At 40.1% G+C, this 23518-nt stretch overlaps 1 protein-coding gene and 1 long non-coding RNA gene across 5 annotated transcripts in view; one reads left to right on the plus strand and one right to left on the minus strand.

Annotated features, from left to right (window-relative positions):
* pacsin1b (protein kinase C and casein kinase substrate in neurons 1b) overlaps positions 1–23518 on the plus strand; it is a 32788-nt gene that overhangs the window by 5176 nt on the left and 4094 nt on the right. Inside the window, exons 2-9 of one of the 4 annotated variants that reach the window (XM_034869325.1) lie at positions 3901–3988; positions 13788–13914; positions 18113–18269; positions 18370–18605; positions 19919–20074; positions 21372–21547; positions 21639–21759; positions 22914–23038. In XM_034869325.1, the coding sequence (XP_034725216.1) occupies positions 13855–13914; positions 18113–18269; positions 18370–18605; positions 19919–20074; positions 21372–21547; positions 21639–21759; positions 22914–23038 (1031 nt within the window). In that variant the 5' untranslated portion in view covers positions 3901–3988; positions 13788–13854. Of the gene's footprint in view, positions 1–3900; positions 4010–9154; positions 9405–13787; positions 13915–18112; positions 18270–18369; positions 18606–19918; positions 20075–21371; positions 21548–21638; positions 21760–22913; positions 23039–23518 lie in introns of those variants that run through there. The other 3 variants (XM_034869327.1, XM_034869326.1, XM_034869323.1) reach the window with 3 other exon arrangements.
* LOC117943296 lies at positions 8400–23503 on the minus strand. The gene is made up of 3 exons (XR_004656330.1): positions 23491–23503; positions 17546–17555; positions 8400–8536 (listed from the first exon to the last, which is right to left on the minus strand). It is a non-coding gene; the product is annotated as an uncharacterized LOC117943296 (long non-coding RNA).

The following is a 23518-nucleotide window of genomic DNA, read 5'->3' on the forward strand; positions in this document are numbered from 1 at the left end:
GCTGGAGATGGTACATTACAAACAGCTTAAGAGCAACATGAAGAGGCTATTAGAGGTTGTTGGCTGCAGGTTTGCTCTGCTCCTCTGAGGCTCAAGCGTGTCCGAATTACTGTGTCAGTGATGTGCTTTAGAGCCAAAGGAGGAGTAGTGGAAAGGGCTGTGGGATGTGCGTGGAGCAGTGAGTAGTGCATGTTTGAAGTAGGGCCGCAGCTACCATTTATTTGTTATTATTGATCAATATGCAGATGTTATTTGTCAATTAATATATTAGTCAATTGCTCTCTAAAATGTAAATAATAGTAAAACATGACACGACAATTTCAAAGAGCACAAGTTGGCTTAAGGAAGTTGTTGTTATGCCTCCATTTAGGCAACAGCTGTGGACAGAGGCATTATGTTTTCGGGTTGTCCGTCTGTCCTATTCATGTGAAAGCAATATCTCAGGGATGCCTGGAGGAAATTTCTTCAAATTTGGCCCAAACATCCACTAGGAAAAGCTCACTGTGACCTCATCTCTATTGCATTCTTGTCCCATATCCCGTTCCTCTGGTCGTCCATTACCAGCTCTTGCTGATATCGGGCGTCAGGTAGTCTTGCATTGAAATATTTGTCGACGAAACTCAACAAATATTTCCATTATTGGTTAACCTGTCCATTGTTTATCTGATTAATTGAGTAATTGTCGGGATTTATCATTGTGAACTTTCAAACTTAAGTCAAAGCAGTTAAATTGCTCCCATTTTCTTAGGGTTGCAAACTATTATTGTCTCTGTGTCATTCTGTCTATAAATTGTAAGGAAATGGTGAAACCTTTCCATTTTTATTACTATTTTAATTTATCTTAGCCCAAATTAACATCTTCAGAATCCTAATTTTCTCGAACAGTCACTCCAAAACCCAAATGTTTATATGACATATATAAGAACAGCAGCACTGATCACGTTTGAGAAGCTTGAAACAGAGAATATTTTGCATTTTAATGAGAACAATGACTTAAACAATTAATTGATTACCAAAAATCTATGTCCACTATATCTGTATTTAAATTCTTAATTGCTTGACTAATCAATTAATTGACTAATAGTTTAGCACGGATTGTTTCCGTATGGTTTATTTGAGTGTGTGTTTGCTACAAGGTGTTGGTTGCTTTTTTCAACAAATAAACAGGAATATTATATCTGGAAAAGCTGTTTTCACTTGGTTGGCTGAACAGCTGACTACATACTGCCTGCTACATCACTGATGGTGTTTCCTCTCAGCTGATCTCCCTTCTAACAGCCAGAGCCTCTGGCCCAGAGGAGTTTTCTTTCATACAACAACAACATAGGCGTGTGTGTTTGTGTGTGTGTGTGTTTGTTTGTGTGTGTGTGTGTGTGTGTGTGTGTGTGTGTGTGTGTGTGTGTGTGTGTGTGTGCGCGCGTGTGTGTGTGTGTTTGTATGATGTTAGCTACTTTCATGATTTCAACTTAATATTGGACTTTACAGTGCTTTCATTGAATTTAATTGAATTTCAAATGTCAAGGACTGCAACTATTTGTATTAGTGATTAATTTGTTTTCTTATTAACCCATTTTTCGATAAATATTTGCATGTGTGTGGCTCTCAAAGCTTTTTGCAGCTGCACTGTCTTTTGTCTTCAAGGGAGTCACTTCCATATTCCAGCCCTGTATCAGCTTCAGTGTGTGCACTCTAGCAGTAATAGCAGTAATAGACTCCATCCTGACTCTGCACTGAGCACTGAAAAAACAAAACAAAGGTTATTGATTACAAAGAAACTGGGTTGGAGAGCCCAGAGGTCCTTCACACTTTACCCGGAGTATGAGAAAGTGGCTCTACACAGAATATTAAATGATATTCCGCAACCATGCACGCAGGCATGTGTGGGTTTAATCTACAGTAAATTGTAAATGTGAAGTGAAACTAAAATGATATCAGTAAGTCTCTGTTTCCAAGGCCAGCGGTGAACGCTCAGTCTCAGTTTGTGGTTTTTAAACCACCAGAAAAATGTTCATTTACACTTCTGCAATTCCACGACAGGTGCTGAAGGAGCTTGTGTGGAGCTCGTGGTGATTGTTTCGTGAACTACATCTATAAGTATTCACTTTTTCCTTTTGATTTGCATTGAATTAATTGAATTCCTATACCTCCATTGCATTTCATGCATTTTTCATTTAATATAATATAACATAGGGCTGGGCGATATGGAGAAAATCAAATATCACAATATTTTTAACCAATAACCTCGATATCAATACCACAATGAAATTGTAATGTTAGCTAGTGGTGCTTTCACAAAATATTTACACAATGAAATCTTTGATAAATGGATTTTGGATATAATATCTGAGTGGGTAAAGGCGAATAATAGAACAGTTACACTAGTCTGGAAAGTTCCGAAAATGACATCACGTTACTGTAATGCAGCCTTTATATCCAGAATAAAACAACACTTAAGCCATATTATGATATTACAATATCCAAATTCTAAGACAATATCTAGTCTTAAATCACAATATTGATATAATATTGATATATTGTCCAGCTCTAATATAATATAATAATATAATGTCAGATGATGTGACTGGAGCTCCGCAGCTTGAGCAAGGTGTTTGGTATCTCAGGAGAGTTAACGGAACCGTTTGACATTTCAAAGAATGTGTTTATTCTTACAGAAAGTGAGATGATAAAGTCAATGTCATTTTATGTGTCCGTGAAATATGAAGCTGGAGCCAGACGATGGTTAGCTTAGCATAAAGGCTGAAAGCAGGGGGAAACCGCTAGCATGGCTCTGACCACAGATTAGTTTATAGCTCACAAAATAAAACATCTCGTCATTGTCACAAAAATAGAGACAATGTATGTATAAGCACTTGTTGAGAAAAAAAACAGCAAATATTCACCAATCGAATAACTAAAACACAAATATTATAAATAATGAAAATACGCTAAAATATCATTGAGAGAAGGGATAGATCATGAAAACAGCCTCAATTATAAGATTGTGTTTTCTAAACCAGACCCGCAGCTCTTTCATTTCTTCTTTTGCCTTTTTGCCGTTGGGGGTCATACATTACTTCCTGCAATAATGGGATATAACACCAGGGTCAAATGGTTGAGCCCCACTGGGAGAAACCTGATTAGAAGATACACAGATGGTAGATAACAGGGAGATGAGCATCTGTCTGTGTGAATAGACAACTGGCTTTATATGAGTCTTTCATGACTCATACACACCGTCCTGCTCTGATTCCCTTCATTCACAGTAACACACTAAATAACAGAAGAGCTTTGTGTATTGAAATGTTGAGGCATTTATTATGCTCTCAATGGTGTTCTCCCAGGATAATTTGTTATATTGAGAGAATTCTTTTATTCACGTATACATGCATCATTAAATTTTAATATTGACCTCAGACGTGGTTCCCTTCAGCTGAAAGACACAAGACTTTTCATTCTCCACTCGTGTCATTCATTGGACATCAGCCAATCTGTATTGATTGCGAGGATGCAGCGCGGCTGACCTGATACCCCGATGTTGACTCATCCCTGTCTGTCCTCTACAGAGCCGGCTTTATCTACCCACCCGTGTGGCCGTCTCCTCCCACTGTACTTCCTGTTTGCCTTCTTTAACTTTGCGATGAGTAACTTTCGTCCTCCTTTCTCTATCGGTCTGTCCCTGAATTTCCTGACAACATGGCACCTGTCTAATGAATGTGTGCGACAAGGGAGAGCCCTCAAGTGTCCACCCTCCCCTGCTCCCTCCCTAGCTAATTATTGATGGCTTGATGTGTCTTCTCAGAGATATGTCAAAGTCCAGTGTGCGTGTGTGTAAAAGGCGTGCTAGAAGACCGCAGGATGTGTCATGGTTGCAGCTGAGCGATGACGCTCTTTACTTCTAAGTTTCAGATGTCAGTTCCCCTGAAAGCTGTCAGAAATTACTTGGAGTGACACTGTTGGGGACAGAGCGGCTGCAGAGAAGACAGACCAGGTTCAGTATCTGCTCTGATCTGTAATCGCACAACTACTTTCAAACCTTATAGTTGAATACTTGTTGTTCTGCATTGAGCCTTTGAATGACTTTCTATGGTGTTATTATGTGTGTGTGTGTGTGTGTGTGTGTGTGTGTGTGTGTGTGTGTGTGTATTTAGTTTTTTCATCTTAGATTAAGTACACTCGGACCTTGATCCTTGCCTAATCTAATTAAAGGTATGGGTTTTAAAAGAATGCGCCACTGATAAAGTTTTGCCCTCCTACAATGTTGTCAGACTCACAAAAAACATCAAAATCAATGTAGCAGAACCAAAGATATCGGCTTTTTTATTCCATGTATTCTTCTTCCTTCAAAACCTGGCACCCACATTACCCACAATGCAATTTGACCGCTGACAGTTCGGTCTGAGGTATGAGTGTGATCTGCTAGTAGCTAAAAACGAAGACTATTGTACGTCGGTGTTTAAGTCTGCATGTGTCCATGACTTCTGTATTATTGATGATTGTGAATATTATTGGGAATTATGACAATTGAATATAATACAAGCGCTTTTTAGTTGTTTGGATGCAGCATCAACACCTTTTTTTGCATGTGTTTGACCAACTGAGCTGACAGATACAGCTACACGTATTTGTACGGGGGAACTGCTCAGCTACAGTCTCTACTGCTGACGCAGTAGCAGGGCCGCTGAGGGTTATCCAGGTTTCCGTATTCAGGGCAGTGAGAACAGCTACAGATTGTCTTTGTTCATTCACCTTTTAACTACAGCACTCATGTTCACTCCCGTCAGGATGCTTTGTAGGGCTGGAGTAGTTTACCAGGGAATGTCGCTGGTAATATTAAACTCGAGAAGACTGTATATCTGTTTACAAAATACCATATGATTTCAAATGAACACACACATCGGTATGGGCTTTAGTTGACAGTACACATGTAGATGTCTTTCGTGCTGTTGGGATTATCCGAACTGTCCTCAAGATGTAAGACACTTTAAACACAAAGTTCTCCTTCAGGCCTGTTGTAGCGCTGCTCTCTTGTATCGATCTCCTTTTGTTGTATAGTACAATTATCTTGCGATTTGAGATTACATCAAACCTTAAAGAGTTTTTCCACGTGATTCAGGTTGGTCATGTCATCTATCTGTTTACAGCAGTGTGAATTATTGATGAAAGGGGTTCTATATATAGGACTTGAATGTGATGAGGGCAGCAGTTGCAACGCAGTTTGTCCCAAGGGAGAGAAAAAGTGTTGCATTTTAATAATGTGGCCAAGATCTCGCCATACAGGAGGTGTGCTCAGAGACAAGGTCCAAAATTGACTTTTGTGTCCACCATGTTATGTTTTTATATTTTTGTATCCTGTTTTCTTTTCCTTTTTCTCTGTGTTCCCTCCCTGGTCATGTGTTTGTGTCTTGTTCCTCCCCGGTTGTGTGTTCCCCCGAGTTCTGTTTCCTGTTTTATTTTGAAGTCTGGTTTTCGTCTCGTCCTGTCTTTAGTTTTACTTCCTGTGTCTTCCCACTCGTGTGATTACCTGATGTTTTCCACCTGCCCTCCTGTCACCTGCCTCTCGTTACCTCATTACCTTGTGTATTTAATGTCTGTGCTACCCTTCTTGTCAGATCGTTTTGTCCTGTCAGCGTGTTGCTGTCGGGGTTCCAGATCTTCCCTGTGAGTTTTCCCCTGTGTAGTTTACCCTGTGTTTGTACTGCCTTCCTCCCTGGACCTGTTTTGGGGAATTTTGGGGTTTTGAGACTTTGTGTTGCCGTTTATGGATTTTGTGTTTTTGTTACTCCGTTTTCTAGGGAAATAAAGCCTTGTGAAGTTCTGCCTGCCTTCCCTTCTCTGCTTTTGGGTCCTCCTTCATCCTGCGTAACACCAGCCACAATCATGGTGAATGATCAAATGTCACCAGCCACTCAATAGATTACCATTGTTTTTTGGCTGGTTAATGAAGCAAATCCGCCAGCCCCTTGCATATTTGACCAGCATTTGGCTTGTTAATGGTGCTAGATTAATTTTGGATCCTGCTCAGAAGGCAGCTCCGGTGACAGAGTACAAGAGTATAGGAGGATAAAGGTACAATATACTGACGGCTAGCTTTTCAAATATTTACTTCAGTACAGTGGAAAGGGTCTTCTTCTGTGTTGGATGTCACGGTATTGGAATCGGTATTAAACAATTTTTAACAATACCCAGCATTACCAGTACAACACTTGTTACTGACTGTATATATACTGTATATACAGTGTATGTATATATATATAGTGTCCTCCTCACCCCCCTTACCTCACTTGTCAACACTCCACACACAGCTGAACACTCAGCAGAGACACTGGTCCACTCTGCTGTCTCTGGGCCTTTGTCATCGTGACAGTCGGGCCATCAGACAGTGACATCATGTCACTGCCGTTGGCATGGTGATCAAGCTGCAGCCCAGACTGTGAAAGAGGTCTCGATCTCTTCTTCTTCTGGTTATCAAACACACCGGGTGCCTCTGATAATAACTGTGCTTGAAATGATGTTGCCATGGAGAGGGCAGGTACAATGTTGCGTATATGAGGTGTTGGTTTAGTCAAAGAGAATAAACTACTTTCTAAGTGTGATTGTAACATTTGGGGTGATTTGGTATTGCATTTGGCTCTGCAGTTTACCCTAACATAGGCTACATTACTGTCGTATAGCTTAACTTTTGTCCTCAACTTTATGACAAGTTGTCTAATTATTAATCAATTTATGGCTGCCATGTCAACAGCACAGACCTGCCCTCTGGCGTATATCTACCTTAGAGTCACCTTCACCCTTCATCTCCCATTAGTTAGACCCCACCCTTCCTGTGCTTAACTAGAGCCTACTGAAAAGAATTTGTGGTCTGTTGAATTGAAGCCTCTTATTATCTGGACCGCTGGACCAAAGTATTTAAAAACATTCTCTCATTCCACCTTTTACTTTGTTCTTCCCTTCCTCCTTCTCAGAAGGTGTGCACACTCAAAGTCAAACTAAGTGAACCTAAATTTGAGACGTCATTGTTGTCTCTGCAGAGTCAATCTGTATTAACACACAATATAGTTCATCACCGAGAGAAGGACTGACTCAGAACAGAGGTTTAACCAGCTGAAACTTAGCCGACTGACTGGGCTGCATCAGTTGCTCTCCTGGGGTCTCATTTATAGAACTGTGTGTAACATCCTTACCAAAGGTGTACGTACGCCCAAAAGCCAAAAATGGCGTTTGCCAAAAAAATGACAGATTTGTAAAACCATGCACACTCACATCTGTAAGCAATGTTCCCTTTTGTAAATCAAAGATTACCCACAAGTGTATGTACGTGAAACCGCCCTGTACACGCCCATTTGTAACCATAAATAGTCAATGTAAAGCACCTTATGAATGCTGATAAGTACGTTAATGACACTGGCAGGCCAAATCAGGCCGAATCATGACAACTGGCGTAGAAAATGCAAAAGAAACCTCTCAGATGCTCGTGAATTGCTGCAAACCAAAATATAATTTTGGCTTGTTCTCGCACAGTGAAGAGAAACCTGACTACACAGGCATTACGGCACTCAGGGACAGCTTCAATATATACCAGACCTACAGGTATATGATAAGATTTAACCTGAACTATATCATATCTAAACAAGTCTTAGTGATGTATTTGGACCGGGATGGCGCGGTTCCGGCGCCGTGCCCCCTCTACTGGACCCCATTCAGTTCCTAGATCCGAGACTGCAGCTTTAGGGAGTTTAACTTTATTAGCCAGTCATTGTCACGATCCCTGAAGTCTCTTTTTCTCCTTATTCTTCCATTGGCGTAGTCCTCCTGCAGAGCCGGCAGTGTCATCATGCAGCATTACGCACAATTTGTGATTGTTAACACCTTGCCAAAAGCACGCCATCAACTATGTCCCCCACCCACAGATACAATTTGGAGAAGAAAGTGTAAAAGGCAAACACACTTTTCTTCATGCCGGTTTTGTCACCAACAGTATTAAAGTTCAGACTGATAACGAGGACATTAAGTGTAACGATTGCGCGAGAGCTTAACGGCTTTATTTCCAGACTTTGGCATTTGATGATATAGCACAGACATTTAGTTCTTTACACTGTGTTTTGCCGTTATCTAATGCTAGGGTATTTGATGCTATCATGGAGTCGAGCCATCTCCTCCTCCTGCGCTCCGTAGTGGGCAATGTGACGGAGAGACAGCCTTTTAAATATAATTTTTCTTTTTATGATTTAAGATTTTAGTTGGATTTTACAAGGTGTTAAAAAAATATCTCTCAGTCCAAGTGCAAATAACACTGCTGGATTCATCTTCATGATAACATGGATGATATGGAGAGAAGAAAACGTTTGTGAGACATCAATACTTGAAAATATTATGATTTATCACATTCCCAACGTCTCACCATCTGCGTCGCCAATTCCCATTGTCCCCAAAATGTGCGTACGCATTTTTTTTATCAATCACAACCTTTGCGTGGGAGGTGGCCTACGCACATTTTCAGCTTCGTTTTGTGCGTACGCCACATTTATAAATGAGACCCCTGAACCTGATGCACCAGAGCCAAAATTATATTTAAATCCATATATAAAAACTCCTTTTGTTTAAGCATTTTAAGACAGTTATCTTTACATCCTGAAAAAACACGTGTGAATGGATGTTGAGCTTAAGTGTGATCATACAGCCATACATCAGTCTTTAGCTTTTTTTGTAGAAGCTGCAACTATTCATGGTTTGTTTCCCAGCATTTAATAAAGAGGAAAAAAACACTGCTCACCTGGTTCCTTAGATTTAGACTTTAGATCTTAGCTGAGGTGCTGGAGATATAGACTAGTAATCTCAATAAATAAAAGCATACACACTCAAATCTGTGAAACACTCTTTTACCATCTTCCAGCATTTTATAAAATATCCATGACTAATATATTGAGTAATATTACCTAGTGTATACATTCATAGGTCTCCATTAGCCTCAGTTCCACCAAAGGCTTATCAATATACACCTCACACATCCACACTACAGCATCACCCCTGCCCCCTTTTCTCTCTCTCTCTCTCTCCCTCCCTCCCTCTGCCCTGCTGCTCTGTCTGAGCCATTCAAGCAAAGCACCACAGGATTATCCCTCACTCATTGAGAAACACACACACACACACACATACACACAGTTTTTCCCTGCACAGTGCTACTGGAAGATCTCAGATCCCAGATTAGTGCTGCTCTTCTCCTGCTCTGCACGCTGATGCTTGGTGGCTCAGTCAGGCAGAGAGGACGGCGGGCAGTGCAGAGCAACAATAGGCCAACAGGAGGGGGAGAAGAAGAGGCGAGGAGGAGAGGGGCTGACTGCTGGAGGAGGCCACGTGTCTCTTTTCTCCTAGCTGTAGCCTTAGCCGCTGTTAACGGAGGACTGGGGGTAAGCTTTTGTTGCTGTGGCGGGGGGCTGTGTTCTCCCTCCCTCCAGCCTGGTTTGTTGACGGTCTTTGTCTTGGGCTCGGACTCTCTTAAAGTGTTGATGCTACCGGCTGTCTGCTCTGCGAGTTGTGGTGCTTTTTGGTGCCTGTGTACTTGCGTTTAAAGGGATGGGGAGTCCCAGAGATGCTCTTTTTAGTCTTATTGCTTGTTTGTGAGGATGTGGATCTTTGACTGAGACTGCACAATGTACTGACAGAGGAGGAGGAGAAGAGTGAAGAATGAATCAATGTGATGGTGCCTGAACCTTAGAAGGTGCTGCCAATGTTGTGTGTGTGTGTGTGTGTGTGTGTTTTTTTTGTGTCTGGCTACAATGAATAACACACTAGCAATTTAAATTACAAATACAGGCAGATTGATATCATTACGTCTTCTGGTTGGCTTTGATAAAACAAAAAAAGTGGAAGAAGCTAGTCAGTGGCAGTGGGTTTTCTTACGCTGATATCTGGCTTTCTGCGAGCCAAGCAAAGGGCTCCCCTGAACAAAAGCCCCCTCTCGGCATGCAGCTAATGGATTAACTCAGCATGATAAACACCCACTCATGCCGTGCTCCGTGCTGCATCCGGCTGAGGCGTTTGTTTTTCCCGACGCTGTTGTGTTCGACCACCGTGGAAATTCCCCTCAATTAACTGGATTTTGGAAATTGGCGTTTTCTTCACTTCTGTCTCTCCTGTCATCTCTGGCCTTCATTTTTCAAAAGTGTTGCTCTATCCACTGGTCCATGGTTGACCCAAATACACATGCAGCTCCCACCCCTCCCCCTGACTTCCTATCAAAACACTACACTGCCATTTCTCGTTCTGTTGTTTCATATAGGTCTCTTCTGCATCTAATCCTGAGCGGTTTGTCTCATTCAGTCAAGGCCATAACACATACAGTACATATAGACTGCTTAGACAGTGCCGACTTGGAACAGTCTCATGATGTTTTATAAATGTTTTGACCAATCAAATTGTGACTCTTAATGTTGACTTAAGAAGAAATCAAAGGTTTTTCGAAACCCCATTTTCTTTTATTGTTTTATTGTTTTGGTAATGGGTCTTAAAGAAAGGTCATGTCTGTGCGTTAAATGTAGGGCTACAGCCAGCGGATTGTTAGCTTAGCATAAAAGCTGGGAACAGGGGATGCCTGGCTTAAGCAGCACCATTGAAGCTTGCTAGTTCACATGTTATACCTTGCTGCAGCAAAAAAATCTGTACAAAAATCTAAGTATAAAAACCGGGGGGGGTCATATATTATGTGAGGTTGCCATGGTAACCAGCACACACTCCAGTAAGTTACTGCTCCTAGCCAATAGTCTGGCACATGGAGATGTCGGATTTTGGTTCTTTTGGTTCAGAGTCTTGTCTAGCACTTTCCCCGTTTTTAAGTCTTTGTGCTAAGCTAAGCTATCTGGCTGCTGGCTGTAACTTAATATTTACCGTACACACCGACAGAGTGGTATCAACCTTCTCATGTAACCCTTGGCAAGAAAGCAAAATATCTAACTATTCCTTGAACAGAGTTTGTTATTCATCCTGAGGTAAGATGACTCATTCTCAGCCAACTTTGGTTGAAAATGACCTTTTAACAAACGATGCATCATTACAACCTCACAGGACAAACCTTTCTCAAATGCCTTCACAGTATCTGTTTATTGCTATTTTGTATTCCAGCAGAGGCTCAGTGAAACCTGTCTGCAGTTAGCTGCCATTTCACTCTGCTGATAACAGTCAAATGGCAGTTCATTTGCATTCTCTCTTTGCTTCTTACCTTGATCTGTGGTTCTGTTTGTTTGTAGCCACACCTGCATATCCTATTTTGTGTAATCTATCTGTTTGTCTTCCGTAATTAATACTCGTGCAAATATCTAAAGTAAACATTACTGGGCTTTGTCATAGCATATCATATCATGTCAAAGCGGGTGTAGAGTTATATTTGTCATATTTGCATAATGTTGTCCATTCTGACAACTGGTTATGCTTACTTTCACCACTTTGTGTGGTTTCTCCCAAAGATCTCTGTGCAGACTAAAAGTAATGAGGGGTGACTTTATGTTAACTTTTGGTCCGACTAGTAGAGACTGAAAAGATAGAAATTCATTTAGGGAGCTTCAGAGGGCTTGAGTGGCTCTGCTTGTTCTAATTGTTTGTTTGTTTTTACCGGACTCTCCATTTCCCTAAATCTACAATGGATGCGCTAAGTGCAACTAAGCTAAACCAAACAGATTTTTTTAAAGTTTTTTTTAATCTCACTCAATATGATGATAACATTTATACCAAAATGTGTTGGTACCAACATTATGTAATTTGTTTGGAAATGGGTTCAAAAGCCTGGTTTAGTCCTTCACTGTACGCCCATCTTGAATGACGGTGCCTAACAAATCAAAATTTGAAATCAAATTACTATTTTTTTTATTGAATGGACCTAAAAAAAAGTTATGGGTCAGGAATCGGAGAGGGCAAAATATTTCAGAGGTTCTCTTTGACTATTGTTTATGAAGCTGTAACAAAACTCAGCGGCTAATTCCCTCTTACTCTAAGCCCCTCGTCATTTCAGTTTTGCTGTGTGATCAGTGCTGTCCTTTTCCAAATTGCAGTGTGGGCTGTGAACTGAACCTGAGCATGTGGAGGTGAGCGTGGCCCTGGTGATGCTGCAGGAGCATCAGGATAATGTTTTCACTGTGTCTGTGTCTTCACTCACTTAGTATGCTGAGGGTCCGCATTCACAACGTTAGACATAGATCGCTGCCTACTTATTCGGTTCTATTTGCTGGTTTTTGCTGGATACAGCATAGTATCGCGATATTTTCAGTGGCAATACTGTATCAATACACAGGCGCCAGTTATCAATCTTTTAGTGTGTGTGTGTGTGTGTGTGTGTGTGGGTGTGTGTGTTTGTGTGTGTGTGTGTGTGTGTTTGTGTGTGTGTGTGTGTGTTGATCAGTTTGTCTGCTTGACAGTTCCATTTTGCAGCCATAAAATTGAAGTGATATGAACAAACGCAAAGAAATGAATCTTTTTTAGATTAAACAGATGTTGACAAAGTTTCCTTTTTTGGGACATCATTTGAAATTGTGAAAAATTTGAAGTTGGAAAAAAACTTATAAATTGCAATATACATTGTAGAATATTGCAATATGTTTAAAATCGCAATAAGACTGTGACATAAGTATTGTGATGATATTGTATCGGGAGGCGTCTGGTGATTCCCACTCCTAGTCTCTCCATGGTCATTTTCTGTCTGGTTGTAGTTGTTTTGCTTTTCATTTTGCCTTTTGGTGTGTCTTTGTAGTCATTTGAAAGACTTTCCAACAAGAACCCCTTGGACTCCTGTGCCTGTGCCCGGTAGGACCGTTCAGCATTCCATGGATGGATGGATGGATGGATAGATGGATCGTTTTGATTTCATCTCTTCTTCCACTCATGTTGTGCCCTAATTTCAGCATGAGTCATCCTAAGCAGTCAGGTCACAGCTGCTCGTTTCAGCATTAAGGTGTTCCAGTGTGGCCTTGTGATTGTTATCTAGAATGATGGAAGATTACTCTGCAATTAGTCTGCGTTGTTCTGACAGAAAGTACATGATAAGAATACTGATAATTGCATATTGACGTAGTCATCTCAGAGGAGCAGAGAGAGAAACAGGTGTGTTAGGGTGGTTTTGTACATACCTGAGCCTGCCTGATAACAGTGTGTGGAAAGTAAAATGCTCGGGTGATGAACTTTGACTTCCCCTGATGGAAATCATCGATCTCGTCATCTTTAGTTTTGGACTGTACAAATGTGTATTATTAGCTTATTCAGCTGTGTGTTCTACAGTATGTGTTTCAATGTTGTGAAACGTATTAGAACTGAAGCAACTGTTTAAATTAACAGAACAGCAATTCAATCAAACAAAAACACTTCATTCAATACCACTTTCTCCATTTTACATAAATGTGTTTAGAGGCTGTTGGTTATATAAAACAATTATTTGAAAACATTACCTTGTGCTCTCAAATATGAGGGGAATTTCTTTTAATCAACAATTATGTCTTTATGGATTAGTCCATTTTTTGAAAATTATGAATCAATGAATGGTTTAAGTAATTGTTTTCTGCTAAAAATGCCAGGCATCAATAGTGATAATTTTCAGCTTTCTGTGTTTTGTATGATAAACTGAATATCTTTTTGGTTTGGCCTGTTTGACAAGCAAAATAAGCAACTTGAAGCCGTCATGTTGGGCTTCAGGAAACTGTGAAAGGCTTTTTTCTCAATTTCTATAGATTTTAAGAAGATTTAACTGAAAAACAATCGGCAGACAATGCGACTGTTAGCACTTCTCACAATCTCTGTGTCGTCTCTCCCAGTGCATGAGGAACGTGACTCTGCTGCAGACCGCCACAGCCTGAAGCCATCCTGCCAAATCTGGAGACCATGTCTGGAACCTACGACGAGTCCGCCAGCCAGGAGGAGACCACAGACAGCTTCTGGGAGGTGAGACAGCAGCAAACAGACTTGGGAAGATTAAACCTACACTCTAAGAAATAAATCGGTAAAATGACTGAGCTGGCAGCTCAATAACCGGATTTTGAACTTTTGGTGTTGAGCTACAGAAAATAAAATTGTTATTCAAATCTCTGCTCGGTTAGTAAACTTCTGAAAATAATTTATTAACTGTTCTTTAACACTTGTCTTGTCCTCCCGGGTACTTTTTTTGTCCCTTTTTCAGACTTTGTTTTTAGTCTTCACTAACACCACCTTCCCACTACTAGTTTTACTGTACTTTTTTGAATTCATGGTGAATAACCCTCATTTATATAGAATTTTACCTAATATTTGAGTTAAAAAAGCTGAAATTATAAATTACTTTGACTAATAGTTAAGATCAGAGGAACATACACATGAGTTTAGTCAGGAATGAAAGTGATCAGTTGTATTTGCAAAGAGCGTTGAATGGAATCCAATCCATTTTTTGTGGTAATTTTGTTAAAAATAAACCCGTATTTAAGATATATACATTTCCTAAAAGGGGTCAAATTTGACCCGAGTGTTAATTAATTCAAGGCTTTTTTTCAGGCTTTTCAATTACTTTTTAACGCTTTAAACTCTTTTTTTATTTTTACGCTCGCTAATCCAAGTCCTGGTAAATAATTTACGATACCGGAATTGTGTACATAAGATAGCATTAGTGATATCCAACAAAAATAAACATATGGAACCCAATTACTTACTGCTGAAATTTGAAATGTATATAAACAGAAATAAAACTGTTGATCACATTTTATGGACATTTTATGTTTAGATATACAGATGTTTCTTAGAGAGTAGCTAGGAACTGGCACTGCTTAGTGATGAACTCCCACTGACTCTGCTTCGTCTGAGAGCCGAGAGGAACGACCCGAGGCCTAGTTTATCACTCAGTTATGAGCACAGATTCACACATAAACACTCGCTTCTGCAAACAATGTATAGTGATTGCTTACTGAGCACCTAGTCTCTGAGCCAGCACAGATCTGTTGGTGACATTCACTTTGAATCCCTCAGCAGAATGACGGACGGTTGCGTTTAAGTGCCATTATTTCTAATTGAGTTCACCAAGCCAGCAGAACCATCTGTTATAATAAGTGCCACAATTAAAAAACAAATGATTTACGACTATGGTACCTTGGTTGCTCTCTCAGTGTAACCGTCAGGGACTTCTCACTAATATTTGCCAACTTTTGTTCATCTATGGATGCCACTGATTGTTTTCACCTTTTATTAGAGATGACACTGTAGGCAGCATTTATCACCACCTGCCTTCATCCTGCCTTCATGCTGTCCTGCTGAAATGGCCAAATTAAACCTTTTAGTTGAAGCTGAACCCTTCACATCAGCTGATTGCTAAGAAATTCCGGTACCTACGGTCTTACGTTGGACCGTTAATATGTCTAAACCAACAATTTGCCCGTACGATTTGAGTTCTGGGGACAGGTTCATAGATGAATGAAAGGGTTGCACGGAACAGTAAATGGTGCGATGCCTGAGAGCTAGTTCAGACAAGCTGGACTGCTGTACACACACATGACGTGCTGCACTCTCCGTATCATTTACCAAACACACACCCTCTATTTAGGCTGCCCACCTCTGCCTCGTCAATGCTGCTGTCGCCGTGCACCGGTATCGCTCCCCGCTGTTAGCCCCACCACCATCCCAGCATGCACCTGCAGGCTCTGGCCTGGGGGAAGCTACTTTATCATCACTCCCTGATTTCTCGTGTAAACCCAATCTGCAGGGAGTGATGAGGTCGGAGTCTGCTGTTATAATTAACATGACAAACGAGTTGTCTGATTGAAACTATAATAATTATTATGATGTAAAGTTGTCTTAATTAATCCACTAATTGTTTTTTCAGAAACGAGAAAGTAACTTAAGAAAGAAAAGCAGCAACTCAAGCAGGCAGGACTAATATTTTTTACATTTGCCTCAGGCCTGCACAATTTAGGGAAAAATATGAATCACGATTTTTTAGCTTGGAATTAATATCACGAGTCTCTACCACGATTCTTATGACCATGACAAAACAAAACATATTGGCAGTACCAAACATAGATTTTTTTTTGGCACCTATAGCACATTGCGCATCACCACAAGCCTGTCAACATAGAGACAGGCTTGTGGAGAAGGGAGAGCATCGCAGCTGTTTAAAATTGTATACAGACTACTATGTTTAAAACTCACAGAACAAAGTAGTAGGGTTTGTGATGCAGTCTCGTAAAATGAAATGAGAATCAAAGTAAAAAAAAAAAATCATGAACAGGGTGAATTGATATTTTATAACAATTAATTGTGCAAGCTTAATTTGCTTGTAAGATGGCAAACTAGTAGTAGATTATTATGTTTCTGATTCAATAATTGATTTTTGGTTTTACCTCTAGATGACAGTCTGATGTACTGGGTTTCCAGGACTACATGGACTACTGTGGACTGACAGTCCAAAGTCATTTGAGCAACAAGTTCCCATAAGTCCAATCGTCATATATGAGAGCTGGTTAATGATTTACAAACCAGGAAAAAAAGTTTCTCATATCTTATACTATGGATTATATGGACTATCACAGAGTATGTATGATGGATGGACTCATGAGACAGAAAACATTGGGGGTTTTATAATCAATTTCCTGTCCTACTCGGCTGTTTTTTATCATCATCATGTCTCCCCGACCAGCAATCAGCTGGGGCAGCAAAGCTGCCTGCTTCCAGCACAAAGTCACTACATCACAGCTCCTCATTGCTTTAGCTGCTGCAGTGCTGCCTGCTGGTCGCTGACTTGGCTGAAGCAGAGTGCAAATGTGGAATACATCATTTGTTCCCAGGCTGATTTCATTTTGTCCCTGTTTGAGATTTGTTGAGTGTCATTTTCAGGGTGAGGTATTTGGTAAACACCCATTACACATTCAGCAATGATGCAGTACCTTATTTCTCTTTCACCAAGTTGTAAAATGTTGGCAGTAATGTGGGATTTTAGGCCGCTTCTCTCACGCTGTCTCTGGGCAAAGCTAGCAGCTAACTGGGAGCTTGCTGCTCTCGTGTCCATGCAGAGTTGTAGATTATATGACATTAACAGACCCCCTGGTTTCATAGCATAGGTCCACTCACACCAGCAGTGTCTTCCCTGCTGTTCCCTCCTGCCTATTTATTGCTTCACTTACAAGCTGAGTTCCTTTTTAAAGGTGGCACCTAACACAATGATCCTTATAACAGCAGTACAGTACACAGCAGTTGTAAGAAACATAATACGGTCTTCCATCTTCAGCCATGACAGTCAATAATGAGATACTTTGTTGTTATTAGCAGTTCATTTACACCAACTAGAGACAAGAGGACTGTAGTACCCATTTAGTTATTTTTATTTAACCTTTATTTCTTCAGGTTTATTCATTCACAGGCCTGATCACATTCAAACAGTTACACATTCATACCTGGAAGCTCTAATCTGCTGGCCACTGGAGCGGTTTTGAGGTCAAGGGCCTTGCTCAAGGGCACCTCAGTGGTGGTACTGAGGGAGGGACAAAAGCGCTCCTCTTTCACGTTGCCCACCCAGATGGTATCCTGTTGGTCTGGAGACTGACTACCTCCCAGTCACAAGCTCTTTCCTCCAACCTTTAGGTCACCACGGCCTACATGAAGCCTGGAGTTTACATTTCCAAACATGAAAACAGTTTTAACCATCATGTTGTGTTCGAGTCAAATTTGACCCCATTTAAAAAAAAAAAATATCACAACAAATTGGACGTCAATAGAAGCACCGGAAATGTAAAACAAAAAAAAACACAAAACGGTGGGAAAAGCAACAAAAAAGATGATTAAAAAGCCTCAAAAACATTGGGAATAGCACCCAAAACCAAAAAGTGACCAAAACGTCCGACAAAGTGACAAAAATAATAAAAAAGTGATAAAAATTACAATTTCGCGACCAAAACTTGACATTAGTGACCAAAAATGTTGGAAAATTCTTTTCAAAAAAGCGACTAAAAACATTGAGGTAGAGACAACAGAAGTGTTTTTTTCATGGTTGACGGGGAGAGAACACAAAGGTTAAATGTTTTCAGTAGGCTAACATGAGAGTAACAGTGTTATAGATGTGTGTACTTTACATTTCTGAGAAATAAAGAAGCACTAAAAGTAACTTGAGACATTGTTTTAATGTAAGGTGGGGAACTACAAACGTACAGTGAAGCGGATTGACGATGGTCACCGGCTCTGCAACGACCTGATGAACTGCATCCAGGAGCGTGCCAAAATCGAGAAAGCCTACGCACAGCAACTGACCGAGTGGTCCAAGAGGTGGAGACAGCTGGTAGACAAAGGTAACCCTGTTCTTTTACACTCAAATTATGCATATGATATATTTTTTTTCTGTGTGGTTCTTTTTTGGGGGGATTTAATGCATAATTTTTCCTCCCCCAGGGCCTCAGTATGGCACAGTAGAGCGAGCTTGGATGGGGGTGATGACAGAGGCGGAGAAGGTGAGCGACCTTCACCAGGAAGTGAAAAACAGCCTGATCAACGAGGACTTTGAGAAGGTGAAGAACTGGCAGAAAGACTTGTACCACAAACAGATGATGGGAGGATTCAAGGAAACCAAAGAGGCAGACGAGGGCTTCAAAAAGGCCCAGAAACCCTGGGCCAAAAAGCTAAAAGAGGTGAGGAAGTGTGGTTTTTATTATCTCCTCCATTCATGTTAACACCAAGTGGACCCGCCTTCAGGCCAAAGACACTCAACTGACATTATTACGTGAATTACATTTGAGTCCTTCTGAAAACTGCTGTTGAGTTAAACAGTCTTTCAGGCACATGAGCACAAATGACAGACCCTTTATCATGTCACGTTTGCTGTCAGCATTAGTGAAAATTATTCATTTTCAGAGTTTTACCACAACGTTCTGTATTCACTGATCATGAAACACTTTTCTAATTAATTAGCCATTCATTGTAATAGAATTTGTTATCCTGTCAGCTTTACTTTACAGATTAAATGATTTGTTGATCAGCAGAAAAATAATCGTCTACTGCTCTGATTATTGGTCAATCATTAAAATCATTTTTTAACCAAAAATGCCAAACGTTCCTTAATTTTAGCTTCCATATTGTGTGGATCTGTACCTTTTCTATGTCTAATGTGATTGTAAACTGAATATCTATAGGATTTGGTGTAATTGTCAGGTAACATAAGCAATTTAGTATCATCAACTTTGGCTTGAGGGAATTGCAATGATGCGCATTTTTCACAATTCTCTAACATTTTCAATTCAATTTAGTTATAGTAGCAATTCATAACAAGCGTTATCTTAAGACACTTCACAGATAGAGCAGGTCTAGACCAAATTCCATCATTTACAAAGACCCAGCAGTCCTAGTAGTTCACTACAGAGGAAGCAAAAGTGTGATAGTGGCGAGGAAAACCTCCTTTTAGAAAGAAACCTGGGACAGACCCAGGCTCTCTCTGAGTCTGACGGCCGGTTGGGGTTGAAATGAAGAGTGGCAATAACAGTCACAGTAAATGATAAGGGAACAGGGACCAAAAATAGTAGTAAAATACTATTTGACAAGTTGGGAGTTGAACTATTCCTTTAATTATACATTTCTATCTATCCTAGGATAGATTTAACAGTGGGAGTGAAAGATTAAAGAGAAATAATAATCACTCATTTCTGTTGAACTACAAATTGTAGTTTGTAGTTCAAGGCATAGAAGGGCACTACTTTTATAAGCAATAAAATAATGGTCGGATTAGTCAGTTGTGAAATTATAATTAGTTGCAGTTGTAGCAAGTTTATAACTAGCAATGTCATGATTGTGCATGCAGTATTTCTCATATGTAGAGATTTACCCAACATACTTGATCAGTGCAAAAAAGTTTGATTTCTTTGTCAGAAAAATAATCATCATCTACTTTGATTATTGATTGTTATTTGATTAAAATCAATTTTTAACCATAAAAGCCTTATCCCTTTAGCTCGAGGCTGCCAAGAAGTCCTACCACATGGCCTGCAAAGAGGAGAAGCTGGCATCCATCAGAGAGGCCAACAGTAAGGGGGAGGCCTCTGTGACCGCCGACCAGCAGAAGAAACTCCAGGAGAAAGTGGACAAGTGCAAACAGGACTCACAGAAGGTGAGAGCAGCGACTGCTGCAGCTGTCAAGCCAAAAGCAAATCAATCACAGGCCGTTTAAACCCTCCTGTTGTCCTGGGGTCAACTTTCCTCCATTTGTAAAAGTTTCTACATCATAAATTTGGGTTTCTTTCATCCAAATTGTTCAAGTATTCCATGGATGGTTCCATATAACGCTTCTTGCAAGTTAAACGGATTTTCAGTTCACTACTTTATTAAAATTTGTGTGTTTTATTTCCCCCCACAAAAACTTTGACAAAAGACAAAAAAAGCTATAATTCCATATAAATTAGATTTCTTGACCATGAATTCGAAAAAAAAAAACTAGTGTAAACTAGTGGTGAAATATTGGTGTTAGTGATCTGTACTGTGTGTACTGATGGTAGTGTTACAAAAATGAAGAAAACTTTCAAAAAGTGTCAAAAAAGCATCAAAAGATCGTTCATTTTCAGTTTTGACCTGGTAGGACATCACAGTGGTTAAGATGTAGAGCTGGTTTCTGTGACATAAAGGCGTCATAGCTGTTAGTCAGTGTGGCATTATTAATGTGTGACTGAACACCACACCTCCCCCTCTACAGGTATGTGTCTCCCTCACTAGTGACTAGTCCATAATTTGCTGAAGTGGACTCTGGTCTCCTTTAACTACCTTGACATTCACACTCCTATAAGTCTTTCTGGTGCTTGAATATTTATTGTCCTTTTCAAGGTTAATAGGATTCCCATTTGACCACAGATCTGGAAAAAAGGAACATGTGTACCAGGCATGTGTCATAAGTGATATTTCGTAATAGGGTTGGTGCAAAAATCGAAAATCGTATGCATTATGATTTTTTGTACAATGGACAATTTTTAAAATAAATTATTTCCCCTAGAATCTATATTTTTTAATTTTTATACAGTACCGCTGATGGCAACTATCTCATATCCATTTCCAGCCGAACAGAGCAAAAGCAGAAAATACATGTTATATTGTTCTTTACAATTTAAATAAATGACATATTGACACGTGATGCACATTCTTTTTTTAGAAAATAATTAGTGTCTAGAAATGTCCTATGATGTAGTGTCTCTTTAAGTAAATTATTTAACCTTCGTTTTGTAAGCAGTACAAGATGATAGCAACTATCGAATGGCAATACTTCCAGAATTGTAATTAATGAAAATCCCAAACCACATCGAATCGGCTCCCATGTATCGGCAAATGAAATCGGGCAAAGGTATATCGTCCCAGCCCTATTTCGTAACATACGTTTTTCAGGCTAAGTTTTTGTTTCCTGTGTGTATGTTACCACCTAGGCCAAGGAGAAGTATGAGAAGGCTCTGGATGAGCTGAGTAAGTGCACTCCCCATTACATGGAAAACATGGAGCAGGTGTTCGACCAGTGCCAGCAGTTTGAAGAGAAGAGGCTGAGCTTCCTCAGGGAGGTGCTGTTGGACGTCAAACGCCACCTCAACCTCACAGAAGACCAAAGGTTTGAGATGTTAATACGACCAGACACAATTATTAAAAGTATACTTTACCCTTATGCTACATCCGTATGATACATTGTTGTCTTTTCACAGCTATGCTACGGTGTACAGAGAACTTGAACGTTCCATCACATCGTCCAGCCCGCAGGAAGATCTGAAGTGGTTCAGCAACACCCACGGCCCCGGCATGCATATGAACTGGCCACAGTTTGAGGTTCAGAAACAACTATAGGGCATTAAATACTCACCGGCAATCTGCAGCATTCTGCAATAGATATATATACTGTTAAAGGTGCTCTAAGCGATGTCACACGTTTTTTAGGCTATTTTTGTCACATACAGAAAACATCCCCTCACTACCTGCTAGCTACCTGTCCCCTGAATACACTATTTAAAAAAAACAAGGCCTCTCACCCAGAGTAAGGTTCTCTCTGAGGTTCCTGCATGTTAAAAAGCAGTTTTTCCTCACCACTGTTTCACCAAATGCATCCTTGTGGGGGGTAATTGTTGGGTCTTTGTAAATTATAGAGTGTGGTCTAGACCTACTCTATCTGGAAAGTCTTCTGAGAAAACGTCTGTTATGATTTGGTACTATAAATAAAATAGTAATGAATTAAATTGTAGACAGCCCAGGCTCTTCAAACAGCAACAAAAACAAACTGCGCCAACCTGCACCACGAACCATAATAGTCTTCTAGCCTATAACCGACAGTAAGGAGTTGGTTGAGCCATCACCACAGCAGCGTGAGCACGTAGGCTACTTCCACAACTCAAACAACTTCCTATTGTAGGTTATTGGCTGGAACACTGTTCTTTATGGTTTGTGGTGCGTTTTTTTTTTCCAGCATGTTCTGGGGACAGTCAGTTCGCGGATAGTGAGAGTTTGCTGTACGTGATAAAAATATTGTAGCCTAAAAAACTAGCACCTTTAAAGAAACGGCTTGACAGTTGGGGAAATACACTTTTTGCGCATTCTTGATGAGAGTTAGATGAGAAGATTGCTCATGTTAATATGCTAATTGTGAAACTACAGCCACTGGGCCACTGATCAAGCTGCGAGTATTTGACGAGTTGGGAGTTGAACTATTCCTTTAATAATACATTTCTATCTATCCTAGTTTAACAGTGGCAGTGAACGATTACAGAGAAATAATAATCAATAATTTTTGTTGATAAGACTAAGAGGAGAGATGACGGTTTTGCAAAGTGGTAGTGTAAAAAAAGTTGGTTATTGAGGCAGAGTCCAGCATTGATGAGCATCATCGTACAAAATAAGCGTTACTTAAATTGGACACTGGAATTGAACAGTGGTTCCTGCGCTGTAGAAACAAATCTAAAGCTACGGATGTTTTGTCTCGTGTTTTGCAGGAATATAACCCAGACCTCACCCATAACATCTCGAAGAAAGAAAAGTCAAAGAAAAGCAGCGATGGAGTCATGCTGACTAACGTTACAACCGCTGTAGACCACGCTCAAGCTGGAGACCGGGGAAGGTAAGATTAAACACCACTGTATTTCATATTCATAATGTTATGTAACAGATGTTCAACCTACTCCGCAGTGTAAATCATTAGTTTAGTTTTGCATATGATATCTGGTACAATCATTTTCCTCCTTCACTGTATGGTGTCTGATCAATATTTCATATTTGTCTCTCTATTGTCGCGCCCCTGTGCTTTGGGCCCACCCATCGATTGGTTTGATCTGGTGCCCGTCCTGCTATAATGGTCCCTCCAGTTTGAACTAATGTTGTATTTATTATTTGTTTTGACAGTTTGGGGATTTTTTTCTGAGGTTTATTTTTATCCTCCTTGTTTTGTCATATGTCTCTGTCTTGCTTTACATATTAATGTTCACATTACATCACTTTACACATTCATGTTTGGCTGTTTGTGTGTCCCTGTACTTGTCTTGCCTTGTTTTGTTTTGTTTTACTTTCTCACACAATAAAAAACATAAATAATAATATTGAA

This window comes from Etheostoma cragini, chromosome 4, assembly GCF_013103735.1.
Source record: "Etheostoma cragini isolate CJK2018 chromosome 4, CSU_Ecrag_1.0, whole genome shotgun sequence".
Lineage (NCBI taxonomy): Eukaryota > Metazoa > Chordata > Actinopteri > Perciformes > Percidae > Etheostoma > Etheostoma cragini.